The sequence below is a fragment of the Chenopodium quinoa genome, unplaced genomic scaffold (assembly GCF_001683475.1).
Source record: "Chenopodium quinoa cultivar QQ74 unplaced genomic scaffold, ASM168347v1, whole genome shotgun sequence".
In the NCBI taxonomy this organism is placed as follows: Eukaryota; Viridiplantae; Streptophyta; class Magnoliopsida; order Caryophyllales; family Amaranthaceae; genus Chenopodium; species Chenopodium quinoa.
Window position 1 is genome coordinate 2,293,851 of NW_018744080.1, and position 17,652 is coordinate 2,311,502.

Here is a 17,652-nt window from a genome sequence, read left to right on the forward strand (position 1 = left end):
GTCTTTACCCAGATGAGGATGCAGGGATTAGAGCCATTGATTTAAAGGGTAATCTGAAATGCAACCCATAATGACCACTGACGACCTAGTGTTTTGACAAGGTTTGAAGGTTGCGGCTAAGGCAGTGGTGGGATTCCGTGGTGAGTGTCCAAGAAGGCCTAATGATAGCAGTAAGCTTTGTGTGTAATGTCTCTTTCCCTTTTTTTTTTCTTTTCAGGGTTAAATAGCCTATATGAACAGTAAAGGGAAGGAGGGTTAGAATTATATGGTCAGGGTCTCAGGGATGAGTGGAGAACCTGCAGTGATCATCAACTGGTGGAGGAATAGGTGGCAGACACCTCCAAAGCCAAAAACTTGTAAAGTTACAGGGTTTACGTATCGTTGAATAAGCTTTTCACGGATTTGCTTACACATCGTACCAGTCATTTCAGTGAGATACTACATGTCTACACTGAAGAGGGCAAAAGTGACAATAACTTTAACTTCATACATAAAAGATATTTACAGGTGTATTGCAAAAGCAAAAAGATTCCATAGCAAGCAATTTTTCTATTGAGAAGTCAAGCATACAAGAAGTTTCTGGCATACTTGTCTCAACTGGGGTGATGGATCAGAAGTAGATACATGTAGCAAAATGGATCTTGCCTCAAGTAATTTCCCTGAAATTCTTTCAATCACCGCATCATCACTGGCCATAAGGGATGCCATCAGCTTGGCTCCTGCCATTTTTTCCTGAGAATCAAATAACACAAGCATAAGAGTTCTTAACGAACAAGTAAAAAACAGAATCAATGTAATTTTTTTATTTTAATTTTTTTTTCCCTTTGAATAGCCAGTGCCCATTCTACAATGTTCATCATTTGCTGAATATTTTTATGGGCTTTCAGGTAATCCATCCCATATACCTCTTTCGGAGAAGAAATAGGCAAGAAGAATTTCTATCAGGATACATATATATTTATGTACTCTAAAGAGATTAAGAAGTGATGCGGGCGAGTATAAATGAGCAGGCAACAGCATAAACTCAATTGCAGTAGACACTAGACAAGGACATGGAAGAAAATTAATATTTGTTGCTCTCACACTTTCACTGTTTTTTATTTTATTTTATTTTATTTTATCCGATGATAATCTGTGGTTATTATAATGTTTGTTCTCAGACAAATGACCAGAGAATAAGTTCTTAGTACATTGCTGATTACAAAATATAGTGAACCATCTTCAAATATCCTTGAGAAGAGATAGACTAGTTACCTGTTCAGCTTCTTTTCTAAGAGAACTGAATGAAATTTTGAGAAGATCATGTGCATAAGGAACAATTCCCAATTTTAAATGACATGCAGCAGAAAACAGGACCTGAACACAAGCAGCTCTGATCTCTGCATTCTCTATGTCCTGTAATAATTTGTACCAGAGAAGATAGTTTTACCACTTCCTCACAATATAAGTTCAACAAATAAATTGAGAAGAGGATCAACTATTAAATCAAACAAAAAAGCAAACCTGAGTTGAAGAAATGAGACGTGGAAGGGTCTTTCGAGCAAAAGTGTTTTTGACAGATTCTGGCATTTTTTGGCAAGCACTAATGAGGACATTAGCCATGCACAAACGAAATGAGATGGATATGCAAGTCTTGTGTGCAGTATTTTCAACTAGTTTGGAGCGGAGACCAGCTTCATAATTATCCTTGATCAAATTATCAATGACAAACGAAAGGACAGAGCTTCCAGAGATAAGAGCTCCAGAAGTTTGGATCATTAAGGCTGCAAAAGCACAAAAGCCAATAAGGCTGAAATTCAAAGGGTCAAAATGATCTTCATCCCAAAAGTTTTAATTAAACTTAATTACCATTCTGGGTATCAGACGTCTCAGCTGAGCCTCTCACTGTTTTTGGAGCTTGCGATTCCGCGCATATTATTAGGGCTAGACAGTCGATGCACCCATGTTGTACTTTGGAAACTGCAGAAAGGTTGGAATCTTAAACTCGCGTCAAAGCATGTAGAAACATAAGGAAGAAAGTGCATACCTTCATCCCCATCCACAGAAGGCCACAATAGTACAGCTCGCAGTGTTCTTATAATCTTGCTTACGTCGGGATGAGAAGCTGAGTCCCACCCTCTAATCTACCAAATAAGAAGGATGAACTGTTAGCCCAAATTAAAAGTATACCAAGATTCGGCAGGAAGGAAACATTTATTACACTTTCTACCCCATCATCACCCCCACCCAAAAAAGTTAATCAAAGAGTACTGTTAGGGGGACTTGGTCATACATTACAACAAAATGATAAGGTACACAAAAGATGCACAAATGAACAGCAGGCTAAAGTATACTTCCTATTTGAGTAGCTATACATACGTGAAAGCTAAATAGAGCATCAAGAGCAACATTGAAAGGCAATAAAAAGCCTTGAAGATGATTAGCACATAAAATGCGCAAATCATTGAAAGGTTGAGAAATTTTTACCGACAGTGAGGTGCAAACAGCAAACAGACAAGACTTCATCTGCATGGCATCCTTACTTTCAGCAGTGCGTTGCAAATAAGAAAGAGCAACAGGAAAGAGAATCTGGAGACATACAAAGCAGTGGGTACCAGAGATCAGCAGGGGGTCAGCAACTAGGGTAGTAGGGTGAAGGCATCTCTTGTACAATAAAATAATATAAGGTAAGCATGACATTTTACATACTTGGGGATGAATGCGACCACAGAGTTCAGCAGCAAGTTTTCTTACATCTTCATATTCAGTCTGACTAAAAGCCCTGACAGAAATAATAAATGTTAAATTAAAAAGCAGAGATTCCTAAATTTTGGAAAGAGAGAGCCACGAGCAATAGCAAAGCAGTACTGATCTTTGACTGACCTGTTAAAGAGCAAAGTGGCAACACATTCATAATCATGGACATCAATATTATCCGTACCTGGTACCCCACAAATGTTAGTCATGTCAACTAGAAGCTAGACTGCAAGAAATGGACTTAAAAATTTGCAAATGCCAGTACAGAATTCAAACAAAAACTAACTGTATTATTACAATATTACAAATCCAAATAAAAAGTGTTGTTGTCACAAAATCCAATATCAAATTCAAATATCTCTTCATCTCTTTGAGGATTATCAGCTCTTGACACGATAAATGTAGCCAAATACAAATAAGCAGAGAGAATCACGTTTATAAAATAGACCACGTTGCAGATAAACAATGATCCCAAATCAATTCTATTGAACACCTCAAAACACACCAATATGTTGATGACACTACATGCTTCAGCAGCTCAGCGTCATTTCTATTCAAGGCCAGGAAATCAATATATGCCCAGAGCTATTAGTGGCTTTTATGGTACAAATCTACACCCAATCTAGCACTTCTAGCTACTTTTTGTTTGCAGTTTAATCACACAAGAAATGCCACCCATTCACCATTACTGACCCTTTTAGAATCTTCACTGGAGTTGGCACCTAGAAAGAAAAACTAGCTCAGCCAGATGGGAGCATCATGGATGTCTTCAAAGTTAGGACAACAAAAACGGCATCGAAAGGACAAAACTCTTTCCACAGTATTGTACAGCAATTATCTAAGTGGGAGCTATGGCAATAAACAATCTTATTCCAATCAACTCTCACAAAATATGGATGGATCCATAAGTGTTAATGTCAGGCCAAACAGAAACATAAAGCTTATGGCAGGAAAGAATTTATTCAAATTTGACAAGAATTCTTTTTACATTAACAGCACAGATAAAGGAGTACAAGCAAAAGAGGACAAACAAGTGACTTCGCCCCACAACAATTCAAAAGCCAAAGATACGTGTGAAAAGACCCAGGAGTTATGACCCTTCTCTAAAGCCACAAACCCACAATTCCTCATCTGTCTAATCTGGTTTGATAGTTTCTCCTATATAGACCAAACTTAGACTGTATCTGTCTATTAATATATAAGTAAAAACACTATGAAGTAGGGTCTTCTCAGATTTCTAGTAATGGGTTTTTTTCTAAATACCAAATTTTCATATTAGTAGAAAATTCCAAATATTTGGCAATATATAAGCGCAAATAAGAAGATAAAGTCTAGTCTAAAATTTTTGTGGCCTTATACCAAGGACAAAGATGTGTCACTCTAGTTGCCACTTTTGCAACCCATCTATATTGGTGCAACCCGTATTTGCTCTTGATAAATCAATGACAAAAGGAGTGAGAATCATGAGAAAAATACCACAACCAATTTTCCAAGAGTGCAATATTTTTTGGCAATACTTTCCTAAAGCCTAAAATATAAGTATACAAGAAATTACAAAAGAAAGAGGGAAAAATAAACCCATAGATCACTGTCCCTGCCTTCATACTCACATTTGTAGGTAAATTACATAACCACAATCAGATCCTAAAGCAGAATTGAAAACAACCCTAACCACCTTTTTCCAGTTAATTAAACTCTAATTGCCTTTTCTTGTTGTCTAGAAAACAAAGAATAGAAAACTTACCATTTGCAACACGTTGTTTTAAAGCCTGACCGTACATAGTCATACAGTTGAAGTCATCGAAAACCCGCAGAGGAAGCACTTTAATTACAAGTAATGGGCAGAGGCGATCAAACAGCATGTTTTCCACTTTATCTAAGGCATCATTTTTACATGTCTTTTTATCTACTGTAGCATGTACTGATCCAATCATCCTGTTGAGGAGCAAAACAAAAGTTTATCAGCATAGAACACTTCCAGCGAATCAACCTAAAAAAAGACAACAGATCCCAGAATGCACCAAACAATAATGTCACTTTCTGGCAACCATTCAAAAGTATCAAACATTGAGAACAGAACACGCTTTAAACATTATAAAGAAATGGGTTGTTAAACATAGTTGTTGAGAAGCATCAGAAACATTTTTCTTACGGTATTTATTGATTAAATCAAGAATCATTAGGTGTAATTAAATGTTTGCTATCTCTATTGCGGGAAAATGTCTATCAATTAGACAGATCCAAAAATCAAGTATCAAACATAGTCGTACAGTGATGTTACTTGAAGTTCGTCGTCGTTGTCCGGGCATTTCACGATGGGTTTAATTCTGCTATTCTGATCCAGCCATTCTAATCCAGCCAGATTGTATTATGGGGACCACACCTTATGGTCGTCTTGGGGGTAGGGTGATCCCCTTTGGTCCTCTTCTATTTGCTTTAGTTTCACAACCCCTAGTGTGTAAAATCAGACACTTTTAATGTATGTCTTTGAGCTTGGTATTTGGATGACGGCACTATTATTAGGGACACGTCGGGAGTGGGAAAGGTTCTGCAGTTGATTATGGAGGAAGGGCCTTGTTTTGGGTTACATCTTAACATGGAAAAAACTGAATATTGCTCGACCTTTGCGTGGTGTTAAGTTGTTGGTGGTCTCGCTAGTTCCGATTCCGGTTTTAGAGGTGAGCTTATGATGCATAGGGGGACCAAGACCATTACGCTTATGGACAGGGTGACTAAGCTTGATGATCCTCAGTCCGAGCGCTGTTGTTGCTTAGGTCATGTACCTGAGTTTCTAAATTCTACTTTGCTTTACGTACTTGTCCCCTTGGTACTTTTGAGGTGGCACATCTCACATTCGACGAGGCTCTTTGATCTTCCTTGGAGCGTATCGTTACTGCTTCAGGGTTTGGCGATGAACAGTGGCAGCTTGCCACTTTACCTTTTGTGTATGGCGGGCTTGGTGTTTATTCCGCATATAATGTTCGTCATTACGCATTTCTTGTATCTCGATTACACTCTGGGTTACAGACAAAGCTTCTACGACATGCTAGTGTTGTTTGCCTTGGTCGAGCCTTTAAGGATGCGTTGAGTCAGTGGATTTTGACATTTTGAGTAATCCTTGTGAGGTCGCTGCCCGAAACTCATGAAGAAATTGGCAGATATATATTTCACAAAGGTTACAGCTTCTGCAGAATCCACCTTCTCTTTATCTCCTCAACAATTAGCATTGTGGAAATCGCAGCAGAGAGATCACACCTCTGCTTAGCTTCAGGCAGTTCTTATTTTGGGGTTGGGTCAGACGATGAACGCAAAGACTTACCGATGTGTGTTGTGCTACCGCTTGGAGATTCTATTGTTCTATGTCTCAACGTCGTGCTTTACTTGTTCTCGGGTTTTTACTGGAAATAATTTCGGCGAACACGCGGTGTCGTGTACTGGTATCATAGGCATTAAACATCGGCATAATGTTGTTCGGGATACACTTGTTGATATTTGCTATAAATCTGGGTTTTCAACAAGAAAGGAGGATGATTTAGGGTTGTCTGGAGGCAATGACGGGGCCCTCAGACCTGCCGATATGTTACTTTATTCATGGGATCGTGTTGGTGATGTATGTGTCGGACTTCACAGGGTCTTCTCCTTTAACACAAACAGGGTTATCTGACTTTGTTCCTTGACGGGTTGTGGCTGATGCGGCTCATTGGAAACGGGTTAAGTATGAAGCTCGTTGTCGGGAGATTGGATATGGTTTCATTCCCTTCTCCTTTTCTTTACTTGGGGAATTAGGGAAGGAGGTTGTTGCGTTGCTGAAACGGATTCAAAGGTTCTCAACGACGTAAGACATTGAGGCTCGTGCTGCAGCTCATATCTTCACTAGGATAACCTTTGTTATAGCTAGAGGAGTGGGGGCCTAGATTGTATCTCGGCTTTCCACTAATTTTTTTGTAGGTTGTATGACTTTTGTTTTTGAGATATAATAGTAATAGTAACAACAATAACAACAACAATAACAACAAGAACAACAACAATGACAATAACAATAACAATAACAATACAAAACATGCCCACAAATAAGTACACTCTCTATTATGAGTATATCTAGGGCAACGCCTAGGGCACGTACTAGTGAGTATTTAAAGACATTCAAAAATTCCTTCTTCTCCCATTTTACCCTCTAGGCTAAGCAAATCTAGTCAAAGACCAACCAAGTGGAATTCATATATGATATTGTGATCCACAACATCACCTCTAGTAGAATTTCAGCAGAAGAAAACAGATCACCAACAGAGTACATCCAGCGTCATTAATTGATTTTTCAATCAGCACTGATAAAATTACTAGAAGATGTGGTAGGATAGCACTGAAAGCAGTGTACACTTACTAAGCTTTTTTTTATTAATCTGTCAGGTTATGGTGGTATCTACAAGAGTATTAAAAGATAACAGCATTCATATTGATGTTGTTTGAGTTTTAGCAAACAACCAAAATTAGCGACAGAAAGTGATCCTTAAAATGAGGAGTTGAGGATGAAGACAGCTAAATATATATATGGAGTACTTACTCTTCTTGTTCCTGCATTTGTACAAGAATTCGCCCAAGGACAAGGTCTACAGCATCTGCCAGATATTCACTTACACAACTTAAGAATCTAACAAGAATTGCATTTGTTGGCTCAGAAAGCATCTTGTCTACAAGTGGCCCTACCAACAAGTTCCAATCTTGAACCTGTCTCCATAAAAGAATTAAAAATAAAAAACAAAGAAAACAAAAAAGTTTTTCAATTGATGTCTCAAACAATTATACAAAGTACATCATCATCATCATCACTTACTATTACTATTACTATTATTGATGTCTCAAACAATAACAATAAATAAATAGAACTCCTCCTTCTACCCTAACTCACTAATTGAGTGATTCTCCCTCACAATTGTCCATCCACCATCTCTTCCCACATAACGACCTCTCCATTTCTGCCGGAAGCACACCACAACCCATCAATTTTTTATTTTATTTTTTTGTTAAAAAAAAATGCGGCACGACCACCCACATACCTTCCACAAAAACGAACCCTCAACCTTGCAACAACCATCACAAACCCAATCAACATGATGGTCAATCAAGAAAGCTTATTCATAAACCCAATCAACTAATTAAGAAATCATAGCAGATTAAAACCAATCAAAAGCCCCAAAATTATAGCTGCCGGCCTGCCACCACTCAAACCACCGCGGCTCCATTGTCTACTTCCCTGTGATGAATCAACAACAAGCCGCACGGCCACCACTCAAGGTTGTTTGTTATTCCAGTGAAGAGGGGTGGGGGGAAGGAAAGCAGTCTGTTATGGTAATAAACATGGAAACTAAGACAATCTGTTTATACATTGTGAGCTGTTCAGTTTTTCCAGACAACCAAGCACGATTTTTTATAAATAGGATGTCCACTATCTGTGAAAACTTACGGCTTTTGACCACTCCGGAATTAGCCTGAATACTTCATCAGGGTCATATTTTGTTGATTCTGCAAGATTGACAAATGTGTGAACGTCAAAAGGAAAACTTTTGAAAAGCATTTAAACAGGACCAAAAAAAAAAATAGTTATGCATCGAGGGTTAGAAACTAGGAATTAAGGTATGATCATAGTGGAACAAAATTTAGGATACAACAGTAAGTGAGCAGCTTGCAGATAAGCTAGTTAAACCTGGTCAGTAGGAAAAAGCGCCAGATCTAATTAATATTCCTAATTTGTAGTTGGGGTCTCTATATCTAGCACTAGAATTTCATACCACACTACCACAAAATGGTTACAAAATGATACTTTCAAAATAGCACTAGGTTTTCATACCACACCCCCACAGGCAAAAGGGTTACAAAATGATAGGTTTAATAGCTTTAGGCTATAACTCTCTAACAATGGCTTGAGGCCATAACTCTCTAAGCTTTCCCAATTCAAATTTCCGGCTACCCTCTCAATAGCTCTCTTCTATTTTTGTATTTACATTCTCCATCCCTAGGATGATTCTAGACTGAGCATTTGTCTCATGTGCACAGGTGGCATCACTTGATTCTTTGCATATTTTCCCTTATGTACAACAGTTGATGACTACTAACATACTAAACTACCCATAATACCCCTTTCCTAAGACAGTTCATTACATGATCACACAATTTTTACATTTTATGTTATCAATATGCTATTTTTATAAATTTGCCAGCAGATGAATTATGAAAACAGCAGGAATACCTTCCTTCACGCCTCCAGAACCCTCATGATGATTGTATTTATTGTTGAGGTCGCTGAAAAAGGGAAAAATTTCCAGGTATGAGACACAATTAAAGCGTACACATTAACCATTACAATACAACCAATAACAAGTGATAAAAACGATATTGTAATTTCAAGGTTCATCGATAAATCAATAATAATGTCACACTATTTAGCTGCATATAATTTGAACACTGCTTTCAACATAATCTAGAGTCACAAATAAACATCCCGTGACTGTCTCAGTTCTAAATTACCTTAAAGAATCGAGCACCATCCTGATAACCTCAAACTTTGTGTTGTGAAGCCTAAGAACTTGGGCAAATGCATTGATTGCGGCTGATTTCATAGTCCCATCAGTCGTAGAAATAATGCGGACTAGTGCAGGCAACACTAAAGATGGATCTGCAAAAGGACAGAGTTAACCAAGGATCCAGTTTTTTTGAACAATAACAACAATCTCAGTAGGGTCCAGATTAATAAAACAGACCAAAATGCAACTAAAGCTGAAGGCAAGGTAGGAAAAAGTCAAGAAACCTTTACCAAATGTGAAACATCTTAATGAAATCAAAAAAAGAAAAATCTATACCATAGACCATCTGCATCAGCACTAGATTTTCAAAGAGGATACACATTCTAGAGCATATTGTACATCTCTGATCTCATCTGTCATTCAAGTTTCGTTTATGGCAACCTTTATCCACTTTTTTTATCATCTCCTACCCCACTTTTTGGATCCATATTAATTTAATAAATCCCTCTATCACTCTCCTTCTACAAGAAAAAGTATTCACACAGTTCCCCTATGGCCATATTGGCTTGTTGAGTTCTTTTTGGATACTGATGCCGCAGGATTATAATAGTTAGTAAATTTATTTTACATTTATGGCGTACTTTTACTTCCATAACTGTTATGTTCTTAATATTTAGAGAACCTTTTTATATTTCTTACCTTTTGCCTCTTCTTTGAAAACAAAAGGCAAGGTATGTAAACCATGACCTCAAACCTTATGTGAACAAATCCACAAAAGTAGATAGAACTATGTGTAATTCCAATTGTACACCATATACCCTTTGCAGTACATATGCCTCTTGCATCATCAAATTAATTAAGTTCACTCTTACAGTTCAAAATAGAGGCACTATCTTCACAATCAGGTAGTGCCTTCAGCTGTTAACAAAGTGAATACCAAAATCGGTTTCAAAAATAAAATAAGTGAAACCAAAATCAACTTTCATTATCACACTGTCGATTTCACCCACTGATAGGCCATAAATTAAATATTATGTTTCAATTAAGAATGGTAATGTACATCGCCAATAGCAGGAACACCTACAGGGACCCTTTTCCCACACTAATCCAGATTTTGAAAGTCAAGCAAAAGTTCCTTGGATGCAGATACTTTTTACCCTTATATATGCTGCTACAGTACTAGATGCCTAGATGCAATCTTAGTCGAGGAAAATTGACATTAGATGTTGGGTTTCAAGAGCTGTAACAGAACTGATAGTCCTCATCAATGTTAATCACACTAATCAGCACCTAAAGGAAATTCAAAACTCACTTTATCCATCTATTTCGGCACCCACCCACATTTTTACTCCATCACTCTTACTTAATCCACCTTTTTCTTACAACCACTGAAATTTTACATATGATATAATACCTGTATAACTAAAGTAATTCAAAAAAAAAAAAAATGGAGGTAGTATGAGCAAATTAGTATTTAATGAAAAGGTTTATTTTTGCAAGCATCTCCAGGAAAGTGTCATCATATTGCGCAAAAGAACCCTTCAAATTCAACTAAGAAAACTAGGAGTTCATGAAATTGACACCAACCTATAAGTAGAAGCAAACTTGTAGCCTTGGAGCGTATTAAATTATCTTCATCACTGAGGCAATCCAACAGTTGGTTTGCTATGTCTGGCCTAAAACAGAAATTGTGTTTAACCAAAATAAATGCATAAATATCAATAAAAATGCATCACTAATAATATATATTGGCATACCAGAATGAACTGGCAGTCACTTTTGTCGAGTTTGATGACAAGCGGATGAGTTCGGAGATGACATCAGCAGCGTTACTCCTCTGACATATGCTTCCAGAAGCTAATCGTTTAAGGACTTCATTAAGGCACCAATCATCTGAAGTTCTGGAAACTCATCAACACACAACACTTCACAACATAGATGTGGTGGTAAAGTTGGAAACAGACAATGTAATAGCATGATGAGATTATTACATTGAGCAAAAATCAGCAATGAGAGCAGTGACAGCTCTGGAAGCACCATCGCGCTCATCCAGAAGGCCCAGCAATGGCATTAAGAACTCCTTGCAATCTATCGGATCATTGAAATTACTTCCAGCAATCTTAAGGATAACAAACCTAAAGATGCAAACTGCAACATTTACCACATCTTCATCTGCACAGTGAAGCTTCAAGAAGCAGAGAATTTCAACAACTAATTTAAAAACAGTAGAGAATAGGGAGCTGGGTGAGAATGAAGACTTGCAAAGTGCCATAATTTACCCAAAAATTTCAATTTTCAAAAGCCATAACTAGACAATTAATGGGATTAAAAACACAACAAGATCATCCAGAATACTCAGTAGTCATACATGTGGATCAACTTGCAACACACTAGTTTTACCCTTAGAGCCATTAGAAAACTATTCAGTGTAGCTAGTGCTTGTAATGATAATGTAGTTAAGTATGAAAAATTTCATGCCAATGTCATGGTAACATAAATTTATTAGTGTTACAAACAAAATCAGAGCCATGATCACAATGCTGGGATTAGCTAACTGAACAAAGAATTAATATCTTGTAGGCTTCAGTGAAGATCATCACCCTCCATGCCCTTCTAGCCCAATTTCTTTATATCATTCCCAACTCCCTCTCTATCCAAGTCACCTTTGATCTCCCTTGGCATCTTCTAAGATCCCAACTCCCTACTTTCCTTACCAGCGAATCTTCTGCCCAAACCAACGAAATTGGTTCTCCGTTATTTTATCCTCGCAGTCCAGAACTCTTACTGTCCTCCAAGTATTTACATACCTAATATTATCACTTATGATGTTCCCACACATTTATCTCACCACATCCATTTTTGCTACTCACATCTTAATTTGATATCTCCTAGCAGCCCAACAATCTGACCCAAATACATCACTGGTCTACAAGTCGTCCAACAAATCTCCCATAATCCTTAAAGGTATATTATGACTACACAATATCCTAGCCGCTCTCCAAAAACTCAAACTTTACATCTTCCTTGACTCCCTCTAGCAACTAAACGAAATTTCTAGCACAAATTAATAAACATGTCATTATAAATATAATGAGAGGTTTCTCAAAATGAGAAGGATTTTACATGCAAATATTTTGTAATGACAATGCATATATTTTGAACTAAATGTTAAAAAAAAACATTTAACAATGTGCATATTTACTTGTGCAAAATGTACATAAAATTTACCTTTTTCCAAAAAATTAGAAAAGTTGAAAATTAAATTTGCACACTTGGTAGAAAATTTATCCTTCCTCCGTTCTTTTATTATTGCACCATAAGGGTTTGGCACGATATTTTTAGTAGTGGAAAAAAGGATAAGAGAGAAAGGTGGAAATACAAATATGTTCATGTGATTGTACACTCAAAATAAAAAGTAAGTATTGAAAAACAGACAAAGTATATAATAAGTAGCATGGTAAAATAAAACTAAGTAAAATGAGTAGAATAAAAAAATACCTCCAAATGAGGAAGAGAAAACTGCAACGAACTAGCGTGGTGTTGGTATATAAAATGGACGGAAGGTTGATTTGGATAGATAAAGCTCGAAGCTTTCGTACAAACGTCAATGGCTTTAGGCCATCACTCTCCAAGAACTCTCTAACTTAATACTTTCTGCCTAATTTCTCTAGCTACTGCCCTCCTCTATTTAAACTATTACAAGTACTACACAAATGGCCAAAGGCCTTAATTGCTATTTTACTACAGCTTGTCCCGTAGCTAAATTACCCATAGTAAAACTCTAACTAACCAGCCTGCTAAACAGTGGACCGTTGCTGCTATTCTATTGCCTCTGTTGTTTCTGAATCTGTCCCCTGCCGTACACTAAGTAGCTGGTGGTGGGTGCATTGCAATACCGCCCCCCAAAAGAGCCACCTCGTCCTCAAGGTGGGAGTCAAGAATTCATCGACATCGCAGCCAGCAACTCCCCTGCTGCCGTCCCCTCTAGTGCCATCAGCTCGCTTGCGTCATCCATTTCATCTTCCTCCACGATTAGAACGCTTAGACTCTTGGCTGTGCAGACGTGAGTGGGACCCGTCCACCGGCCGTCGCACTTGAAACAAAGGCCTCTCGCCCTTTTGTATTGAAGTTCCTTCTCAGTTAGGCGCCGCACCTCCCCACTAAATCTGGTTGAGCTTGGGTTGGTTCGATTTTGGTAGGAGTGGGTCGGGTGGTTTATCGAAGCTATAGAGGTTTGTGGAGTTTGGGTGGGGTTCGTGGGGGTGGTGTAGGATCGGTTGTGTCGGTAGTGAAAGGTGTTTGAGTTTGAGTTGAAGGGCTGTGCGACTAGAGTTGAGGTTTGAGCATTTTGTGGGTTGGGGTTTGTGGAGTTAAAAGGCTGGTTGTGTGTTGTGTAAGATTGGGCCTAAGAGGGATAGAAGCTGGGCTTCTATTAAAATCAGAATAGGGTCCTGACTTGGTAAAGGCTCCACTAGGGTTCTTCATGTGGCTGACCCGATTTCTCTCTTCTACCCGAATCGCAAGATCCATGGCATCCTCAAGGGTCCGCGGGTTTAACATCCGTAACTCCGCCTTAATCTCCACCTTAAGTCCGTTCACGAAGTGGCTCTTCATGATACCCTCCGGGATGTCAAGTAGAGGTGAAGCCCTTTCTATGAACAAGCGCCGGTACTCCACCACGGTGGTGGTTTGCTCCACGGCAAGCCACTGCTCATGGAGGCTCCCTTCATTCACCGGCCGAAATTGAGTTAAAACCCGAGTTTTGAGATCCTCCCACCCGATTAGTGGTCGGTGTCGGCCTTTCCATTGGTACCAACGCAGCGCGTCGCCGTCCATGGCCACCACCGCCGCTTGGAGCTTCTCCACCTCCGTTAGCCTATAAAACTCTAAGTATTGCTCTCCCCGAAGAATCCAACTGTCGGGATCGGCGCCGTCAAAGGTCGGCATGTCCAGCTTGCGGTATTTCCAGCCACCACGACCATTGGAGTGATCAAGGGGGTGATTCCGAAATCCCTCTCTCTGTCCGGGGTCCCAAGTTCCAAAATGGAGCCCGTTGAAACCACCTGCACCCTGCGACGGTTCACTAAAACCCCCTGCTCCAGATAACTGCTCAGCCTCCTCCTCTGCCGTTCTGGGTGTTTTTCCGTGATTTTTCAAAGCTGCAACCATTCCCCTGATTTCCTCAAAAAACTGCTCTTGCTGATTCTTCATTAAAGCATTCTGTTGGTTCTGGTCATCTCTGAACTGATTCACGCGACCTTCAATTTTCTGGGTTGCTTCGTCAACGGCAGCCGTGTTCTTGCGGTTGGACTCTTCAATGGCTTCTCTATTTTTGCGGGCTGCCTCTTCTTGATTCTTGTTGAATCTCTCCGTCAAAGTGTTTTGAATGGCTTCCATTCCTTCGCGAATCGTCGTCATCAAGATGTGCTGAATGGAGTTCTCTCCATCCCCTACCTTGTCGCTGATTTCCTCTAAACGTTCCTCGAGAGCTGCAACTTGTCCCACGGTCACTGTCGGCGCCATTGGAGGCATGTCGGCTTTGATACCAATTGCAACGAACTAGCGTGGTGTTGGTAAATAAAATGGACGGAAGGTTGATTTGGATAGATAAAGCTCGAAACTTTCGTACAATCGTCAATGGCTTTAGGCCATCACTCTCCAAGAACTCTCTAACTTAATACTTTCTGCCTAATTTCTCTAGCTGCTGCCCTCCTCTATTTAAACTATTACAAGTACTACACAAATGGCCAAAGGCCTTAATTGCTATTTTACTACAGCTTGTCCCGTAGCTAAATTACACATAGTAAAACTCTAACTAACCAGCCTGCTAAACAGTGGACCGTTGCTGCTATTCTATTGCCTCTGTTGTTTCTGAATCTGTCCCCTGCCGTACACTAAGTAGCTGGTGGTGGGTGCATTGCAAAAACTCTTCAAAACAAAAAGTGGGTCAAACAAGAGAATAACGGAAAAATTGATCAAAATAATCCCAACTTTCCTAGGTTTGCTCAAAATAATCCCAACTTTGGATTATTTTTAAATAATCAAAACTTTGAGGGTTATTCGCTCAAAATAGTCTCATGTTACCGGTAACCTTATAAAAAGGATTTTTTTTATTTTTTGGGTATTAGGTACACGTGTCATAACCTGATTAGTTGAAAAAAAAAACTTTTGAAAAAAAACAACCACATTTACTACCAACATTCCGACAGCCGCCTCCTCCCATCGCCCAAAACCCCACCCCTAACCACCGCCGCGCCCAGAACTCCTCTCCCCCGCGCTGACTCCGGCGCTGCCACTCCCTATAGCCCCTAAACCACCAAAACCCCCACCCGAAATCCTCCTCACTCATACCCACAACACCTAAAAAAACGCAACCCCACTGCACAAACCCCCTAATCGGCCCTCTCCCACTCTCGATACGCTAGTCACTAAGGTGGGTTGGACAAAATAAAAAACAAAAAAACCTAATTTAAAGTGGTTAAAATAAATAAATAAATAAATAAAACTCATAAGGAGTAAGTTAATTGAGCAATAATAAGTGTAGTATGGAAAAAATAGTCTAAGCATGACAAAAAAAAAAAAAAAATCCTTGGTTAAGCTGTTACGCAAAAGTTTAATCTTAAAAAAATCACTTAAGTGAGAAAAACAAATCTTAAGCTAAGCAAAATAAATAAATAATACATATAGCGAAAATATGTTGGGAATCATGGAGCCTTAATTTATAAGAACAATAAAGGGCCCACTGAAAGGGGGAAAAAAGAGGAAAAAGGAGATTGAGTAATGCTTTATAATGCCAAATACCTAATACATCATACCAAACATTTACTACCTCCATCACCGAAAGTTCTAAACACAAACTATTTAAAAATAAGGCATTTGGAAAGAGGGTGATGGTGTGGTGAGTGGATGTAAGAAAACATTAGGTCGAGAGAGAGGAAGATAGTAGAAAGGTAGGCAGACATAAGAAAAAAGTAGATGAAGTAAGAGATAATGAGTATAACGGTTATATATAATGGGGGGTGAGTTAGTAAAAGGGGCTTGTCAAAAATGGAATAAAGTAGGGGGTTGTCATCTAATTTGGAGCAGGGAAAGGATCAAATAATCTATTGAATCCACTATCATAATATTTTAAGTTTACTATTAAACTTCTAATATACCCCACTACCATAAAATTTTAAGCACCAAATAAAATAGTCTGAAAATTGTAGAGGCTATTGTGACACTTAATCCCGCCCACCCCCATAGTATTTCCCATGGAAAAAAAAATCGACCGTTTCGTTATGTAACGCCCGCTTTGTAATGGGTTTCAAACTCTCCGTTCTAAAAAAGGTTGTTATATAACGCCGAGTTCAAATTCACACCCAAATCGGCGAGTTGGCCGTTCTGTAACGGTTTACGCCGTTCTGAAATCATTACATTTGCTAGTTATCGTTTTGGGCATGCTGAAATGCTCGGAAACAACCTTCCATTTCTTCGTATCAGTGCTAACATGGCTATGGAGAAAGAAAAGAAGTGAGGGAGCGAGGGATTGGGGGTTGAAGAAGAATGGAAATTGAAGACGGAAGTACAATTTATAAAAAAAGTAAGTAAAAAAGTTGAGACAAATAGTCACATGCTGCCCCACTTTTTGTCTTTTTTCAACATTTTTACTGCAGTTATGACAGCTTTGTTCCATCTTTTTTTTTCACCCATTTATTTATTTTACCTTTATGGTGAGTGTGACCTATTAACTACCCCTCTTTACCCCTTTTTTTAAATGTAGTCTGGGGGCTCTCTACTCTGAATTGAAATATAATGTTTGTAATAGTTTTGGGCATAATATGGTATAAATACAAAGCACGTGAACTAACAAGCTAAAAATTCTACTTCTGTGTTTTTTTTTTTTACAAAAATTCACGCCGCAAAATCCGCAATTTGTTCTATTGAACAGATACATTCCGTTTCCGCGACAACGCGGCCACATTTTTTCCATGGTATTTCCATTCCATTTCAAGTCACGCATACTACAGCACACCAACCACATACCACCACCAGTTCCCTACTAGCCCCATACCAAACACAACCGTCTAACCACTACCACCACCTTCACCAGTTCAGCCCACCGCCACTACCACCATCAACCTCACAACCACTACTAATACCTAGAGGCCACACATAATAAAATAAACCTCCATAAAACCACACCCCCCAAACACCTTGCCACTCCATAGCCACCCTCCCAACCACCCATAAACACATCCCACTCTCTCAAAACAACCTACCCATCCCAAAGTCACCCACCCACCCACTGGAAAAACCTCCCCCTTCCACCAAAGAGGAACAATCAGCACCCAAAACCACAACCCAAAAATTTTGAAAAAAAAGGTGAAATTGCTTAAAAATAGTAACTTACCTTTTT

At 38.9% G+C, this 17,652-nt stretch overlaps 1 protein-coding gene across 1 annotated transcript in view; it reads right to left on the reverse strand.

Moving 5' to 3' along the window:
* Positions 1–376: 376 nt before the first annotated feature.
* LOC110691464 overlaps positions 377–17,652 on the reverse strand; it is a 32,631-nt gene continuing 15,355 nt past the window's right edge. The window contains exons 9-24 of the mRNA XM_021868404.1: positions 11,246–11,439; positions 11,012–11,155; positions 10,842–10,930; positions 9,259–9,406; positions 8,981–9,033; positions 8,198–8,256; positions 7,298–7,461; positions 4,481–4,671; positions 2,863–2,920; positions 2,689–2,761; positions 2,467–2,568; positions 2,027–2,123; positions 1,849–1,959; positions 1,504–1,763; positions 1,255–1,395; positions 377–732 (exon numbers count right to left, since the gene is read on the reverse strand). Coding sequence (XP_021724096.1) covers positions 550–732; positions 1,255–1,395; positions 1,504–1,763; positions 1,849–1,959; positions 2,027–2,123; positions 2,467–2,568; positions 2,689–2,761; positions 2,863–2,920; positions 4,481–4,671; positions 7,298–7,461; positions 8,198–8,256; positions 8,981–9,033; positions 9,259–9,406; positions 10,842–10,930; positions 11,012–11,155; positions 11,246–11,439 — 2,067 coding nt within the window. The 3' untranslated portion in view covers positions 377–549. The remainder of the gene's footprint in view (positions 733–1,254; positions 1,396–1,503; positions 1,764–1,848; positions 1,960–2,026; positions 2,124–2,466; positions 2,569–2,688; positions 2,762–2,862; positions 2,921–4,480; positions 4,672–7,297; positions 7,462–8,197; positions 8,257–8,980; positions 9,034–9,258; positions 9,407–10,841; positions 10,931–11,011; positions 11,156–11,245; positions 11,440–17,652) is intronic.